The sequence below is a fragment of the Epinephelus lanceolatus genome, chromosome 14, assembly GCF_041903045.1.
Source record: "Epinephelus lanceolatus isolate andai-2023 chromosome 14, ASM4190304v1, whole genome shotgun sequence".
Taxonomy (NCBI): domain Eukaryota; kingdom Metazoa; phylum Chordata; class Actinopteri; order Perciformes; family Serranidae; genus Epinephelus; species Epinephelus lanceolatus.
This window is the reverse complement of record NC_135747.1, coordinates 10,655,798-10,661,905: the sequence shown is the minus strand read 5'-3', so window position 1 is coordinate 10,661,905 and position 6,108 is coordinate 10,655,798. Positions and strand designations below refer to the sequence as shown.

The following is a 6,108-nucleotide window of genomic DNA, read 5'->3' as shown; positions in this document are numbered from 1 at the left end:
TCACCAAAATTACAAAAGAACCCTTACATCACTTACCTTAGCATTATCTAACCATCCAAACAGCTTTAGTGTTCAAGTCTCCTTTTACTCTGAGTAATGCTCACAACAAACTGCAAACTATTTCGATTGGAGCTATTTTCTACAGAAGAAATAGTCCCTATGAAAACTGTTGACGACATGTCCTTGAAATGTTGCTGTTGAATTATTTCATTTTATTTCTTTTTTTAAATGAAACTCCATTTGCTTCTTTTGTATTGGACAGCAATTTTAAATTATTTGCATTTATGACTATAGCCTAAAGAGAAAATACTTTTTTGTAATTTGTGTGCACCAGCTCTTTAACGTTGGAACTGTTTACAAATATGATACGATAATTCGCGATAATGTGTATCTAAGTTGTTTTGGTGACCTAAATACTGCCTTTCTCAAGCTATTCAAAGTGTTAATGGTAAAGTTACACTCCGAGGTTGATTTTTCCCTCAACTCCTGCGAGTGAGCAGAGGTGTTTTGACGGTGTATGTCTCCCTCTTGTGTCCAAAGTCACATCAACACTCTGTGCTTCTTTCACATTATATATCGTCATTTTCGATGACACTTCTGTAATTAACAGCCCAGAAAAACACAAATCTACATATTAACCATTTCCTGACATATTTCATACTGTGTTATTATTTTCAAAAATACACCTCACAGATTTACCATGTTACAGAGTCACGGTGGCCGAGAGGTTAAGGCGTTGGACTCGAAATCCAATGGGGTTTCCCCGCACAGGTTCGAATCCTGTTCGTGACGTACTTCCTTTTAACTTCAGACATGCCTTAATAATACGGTCAACTACACTTATTAATGTGTAATGCTGTACCGCGTTTTACACGCAAATAACGGGTGTATATTCCCAACTCGGACGCATTTGTCGCTCCGAGCATTGAGAGCCAAACGGGCCTAAATTGGATGATTAATAATACAAGTAACAATTACCTGTGATGACATAAAATTAATGAATGATGTGGCCTCACGGAACATATTTTCACCATCGTTAGTTTCATCTGCACTCTCACATTTACTCTATTTCTCGCGTTGTTTGTGAATGGAATTCATTTGGTACAAACCAACTACTTTCTCTCTTTTCTCTACACAGGTCAGCACATTGTCTGCGTGTATTTGTCATTGCATTGTATGTACAAATAAAAGCCCGGTAATTGTCAGTATCTGTCGAATCGACTGTATAAGAGCACACAAAAGGAAATTTCTATGTGTATACCCCTGCCCCATGTGGGATAATGGAACTGACCGAGTTGTATAAATACAACCAGCAGTAGGCTGTGACGTAGTTTTTGGGGCATTGTGGAAGCAGGGGGGAAGCGTGCTGTGAACAGCTTGTACAGATTTTAGACAGAGTTTTAGGGCTTTAGTGTTGTGTAGGCATATATAACCAGGGTATTTAACACAAGGCTTTCAACGTTTTAGGGGCCACAGTTAGATATAGACACACTGGTCGTATAAGACAAAGAATTTGGCCAGACTGCGCGCTAGCAAAGAGGCACACAAAGGAAGTGCGGTCGATATTAAAATATGAACTGGAGTTGTCTAAATGGTCGAGGAAGATAACTTATCTTCAAATAGCTCGTATTACAGACATTTTTCAACAGCTGGTGTTAACTTGCAGCCAGTGGAGCCGTCTTTGAAAATAGAAACATCTCATATTTTCCTCGCGTTTCGGGATTTATCAGTCTACTAATACTATTTTATCTGTATTCGACATTTTTGGCCACACGCATTGCTAAATTGTTGAGTGTTTTCTGGTTACAGTAGTCCGATTTTGACATTAGCTTTACGTTATGTGAAGAGCTGCCATTATGGCTGTAACCGTGAGAAGATACATGAACAGAGACTCTTACATCTTGAAACAGAAAGAAGGCAGCTAGCTAACTAGCATTCAGTTCAAGCTAAATAACGTTTAGCGGAGTGTTTCTTAGCCAAGCTACTCGGTTAGCACATTTGGCCGCCCTGCTAGTGTGTTTGCCGTTTTGAAGAGGGCAGTTAACTGTTACGTTTCAGCTCTTTCTTCCACTATCAGCGTTAAACGCATTCGGCTTGAATGTGTTCGACTACCTTAGCAACTGGCCCGCTCTTCTATATTTACGGTTTGTGTTTGAAGTAGTGTCAAGTTAGCATTAAGCTAACAGGCTAATTGGCTGAGCTAAAGCTAACGGTGTAGCTTCCCATTACAAAGTAACGACAGCCAGCGGCTAGCGTTACTCCCACTGAGTTTAAGTGACAGGGAACGAACAGCGGTTATTTTTCTTCGTGTCTAAAATGGCAACCGCAACAGGCGAGGCCCTGTTTTTGATAAAGGACGTGAAGCCTGGGTCGAAAAATTTGAATATCGTATTCATCGTGTTGGAAATAGGTAAGTTAGTTGGACCATGACGCTAAAGCGTCTCTCCCTTTTCATCAACTCGTCTTTTCTGTTAAAGGGGCCAGCAGCAACATCACTATTACTGGCAGTAAAATTTACATTTGACTTGGACTATGATTTTAATGAACTTGTAAAACACGCTAGTGGTTTCACTGTGGTTAGATGTGTTTTGAGTAGGTTGTCTAACACATCTCTGCTTTGTTCTTTCAGGACGAGTAACCAAAACGAAAGATGGTCATGAGGTGCGCTCGTGCAAGGTGGCAGACAAGAGCGGGAGCATTGCCATCTCTGTTTGGGACGAGCTCGGCAGCCTTATTCAGGCAGGGGACATCATCAAGCTGACCAGAGGGTAGGACTGTTCTCATGCATGGGAACTGATGACGTAAACACTACTTCCTCTGTACACTTTTAATGTGTAGCACTTACTGAGAGATCAATGCACACCCAAACACTTAGGTTTAACAGGTGGTTGTGTACATGAACAACCTAGGTTTGAATTCTGGGCGAAAATAATCTTTTGTTTTCACAAGTTTTAACTTGAGATTTTTGTGTTAGCTATGCATCAATATGGAAAGGCTGCCTGACCCTATACACTGGAAGAGGAGGGGATCTTCAGAAGATTGGAGAGTGAGTAGCTGGCCACAAGTCTTTATGTACTTAATTTAAGTTCTGGGGTTATTTGTGAACATTAAAAAATGGTTAAATAAATAAAATATTTACGTATATAAAAAATATAAAATTATATAAAACTTCATAATTATAAAAATACTAAAAAGCAGCTTGACCTTTTTAAATGGTTTAAATGTTTTGCTTTTTGAAAAACCTCAAATCTAAATTGCCTTACAGTCAGACTTCAACAGTTTCAAACTCCTATTCCATTCATTTCTGAATATTATCTAAAAACGTGTTTTGTCTCCACAGGTTTTGTATGGTGTATTCAGAAGTGCCCAACTTCAGTGAACCAAACCCAGAGCTGCTAGCCCAAACAAACCAGCAAAACAAGTCTGTGAGTAGTCATGCACCCACTCCCAACTTGTCATCGACAAATGTGTTGGTTGTTTTTGGCGCGCCGCAGTAAACTCTAGCAAACACCATTAGAAGCAGAGTAAGAGGAGTGAAATTATTATTTTTTCCCTCACAGATTACCTTTTGTACTTCTTTTTAATATAGTGAAAGTTTCAGCAAATAAACAGAATTATTTACATAAAAGTTGCCAACTGACTTTTAAAGGTGTCATTCTCCTCTACTAACAGGGTAAACCAGACCAGAATCAGAGGGGAAACTCTCCGCCCAATCAGAATTCAGGTACACCTGCCCCACCAGGTTAGTATGTTTCTTTATGCAATTTAGCACTGCTCTACCTGTTAGCCACAGCGGAATTGTGCATGTCAGGACAAACTGACTGAAAAATGTTGGTGGGTGCCAGCACTGCAGAAGTAAACAGCTGTAATTGCATACATAACATTTGACTCAACAGATTTGATTTAATTAAGTGGAAATATGACAAAAGTAGTATGGTGACTTTGCACACATTTTGACTTGCCATAGCAGGAAAAGCACATGTTTGGTGCTAATGATGATAATGGCTCTGTTCTCTTTAAGTGTGCCAGTAAGTCAATACTGTGTGACAGTGAGTCAGCATACACAAAACCAGGAGCCTGAATCCAAAGCAGCTAAATGGGATTTAGCCTTCATTAATTTTCTTTATTTATAGCTGTGCTTTTCCTACTGACAGTAAGAGCAGTATCTGTGGAAAAAAAAACTATAACATGTCTCAGATGCATTTTTTTCTAGGATTACTACATGTATTTCTTAACTCACAGGTAATGGTGCCATGCCGCCATTTGCCAACAACAACCCACCACCTGGTGCCCCCCGTGACCCTGCCTTTGGAAACATTGGACGACCCAATGGTCGATCACCTGGCAATGGAGCGCCTCCAGCTACTGCTGCAGGACCCCCAACAGCTGCGAAGTCTTCGGTTACCATTAGCAACGGCAGGGACCCACGGCGTGCCAAAAGATGAAATTGGGATTTGTGGGGGGATCTTGTGGGAAAACTATGGACATCCCTATTTCCCCCGCTCCCTTTTTTTTCCCTTTTCTTTTTTATTAACAGCCTATATTGACTTTCAAAATAAATTAAATTTAGGGACCGCTTGCATCATTTTTATACAGGCTAACATAGTCAGATGTGTTGTTTGTCATGCATAGTGCAAGTAGCGCTCTCAGTAAGCAGTACAGTGTGATTGTGATCTACCACTTGATGCACTAGCAGGACTTCTTTTATAGTCGAGCCTTGGTGGTTGAGTTGTGGTCAGCCTTCTCAGTCTACACCCCTGTCCTCTAAATCTCACTGCAAATCGGCAGTTCTGTGCCAGTGTCTCCTCCCTCATACGCTGTCCTAACCCCCCTTCCCTTTTATGATATTTCAAAACTATACACCCTACTTGAACACTTGATGCACTTTCTTCTCTTAATTTATGTCGAGGCAAACTTTGCTGTCATTAAAATCAGGAAATCCGTTTCTGCTTTTTTGGTGGAAAAGGCCTTAAGTTGGTGAAAGTGAGTTCTTGGACTGAATGCACACATGATATTCTGCAAAGGGTCTTCTCTTTCTCTTAACCGAACTGTATCCGAAGTGACTCTGTGAAAGGAAAGGTGTTAGTTTAGAATTTTTAATGATAGGTAGGTAGGTTGACATTAAACTGTTTTTTCATAAGGCAAGTTTTTTTTTTGTTTGCCATCACTTGTACCTTGATCAAGGTGGGACCACTCGAATACTGGCAAAACCATTCACCAAATAAATTTTACAGTAATTCTGCTGCCACATGTAGTCTGTAGTCTGTTTACAGTTAAGCTACTGTTAATGTCAATCAAATGTGTGTCAAGTTGGTCATACTGCACTTAAGAAGGTATAAAACGTCTTAATAAAATGGCTATAACAAATTGGGGCCGTTCATGTGCAAGAACCTGAAGTAAAAAAATGTTGTTTATTTGGTCCTTGTTAAAACCTTTTGTGGAGATGTACACAGTTTGGCATGATGAATACTTGTGGCATAGACAGACCCCTACACAAGAACAGTATAAAGCCCTCCAAATGACCACTACAGACCTGCCGTTGTATCACAGACACAGTACTCCTCCCATCAAATTTCATGCAATATGTTGTGTTTATAGCACCATCTAGTGGCTATAAAACCAAACTGCTTTTTTGGAAGATGCCCCAAACTATGTGCTATATCTGAGTAGTGGGTTGTGTACCCTTTTTACCTTTAAATGCAGGTTGTGTGAAAGTATTTAACTTCCTTTTTCACATTTATACTTCCATAAACCAAAAGCCTTCACATCAAGTATTCCATTTTGAAGCAATGCATTGCATACAATAAACCCCTGTGTTTCTTAATATCATTTGTTGCACCAAGCACCTAAACATGATGGCCTCTGGGTGTCGACGTTGCCCCATTTCACTGTTGACACACTTTCTTCCAGATCAGTGTGTCCAAAGTGGTGAAGCAGCAGAGATGCTATTCAAATGAGAGTTTACGTGTGATGAACATTTCAAATGACACAATGGAGTCTGTTTAGTCTAAATTAATGCTATCTGTTCTTTGTGGGAAAATGGGATTTTTTTTAGCCAAGTAGGATGGAAGAGAAACAAAACCACCTGTCATTGTTACGAGTGCCACT

At 39.9% G+C, this 6,108-nt stretch overlaps 1 protein-coding gene and 1 non-coding gene across 3 annotated transcripts; both read left to right on the top strand.

Annotated features, from left to right (window-relative positions):
- Nucleotides 1-710: 710 nt before the first annotated feature.
- On the top strand, nt 711-792 carry trnas-cga (transfer RNA serine (anticodon CGA)). Its single transcript has one exon. It is a non-coding gene; the product is annotated as a tRNA-Ser (tRNA).
- A 531-nt stretch (nt 793-1,323) lies between these two features.
- nabp1a (nucleic acid binding protein 1a) lies at nt 1,324-5,248 on the top strand. 2 transcript variants are annotated; one of them, XM_033618401.2, is made up of 6 exons: nt 1,324-2,410; nt 2,630-2,768; nt 2,975-3,046; nt 3,341-3,425; nt 3,673-3,742; nt 4,243-5,248. In XM_033618401.2, exons 1-6 carry the CDS (start codon nt 2,317-2,319, stop codon nt 4,443-4,445), a joined length of 663 nt encoding a protein of 220 aa, XP_033474292.1. In that variant the 5' UTR covers nt 1,324-2,316; the 3' UTR covers nt 4,446-5,248. The 2 variants fall into 2 exon arrangements, with proteins under 2 accessions (XP_033474292.1, XP_078030485.1); XM_078174359.1 differs by having other exon boundaries at nt 1,328-2,410; nt 3,673-3,724.
- Nucleotides 5,249-6,108: the final 860 nt, after the last annotated feature.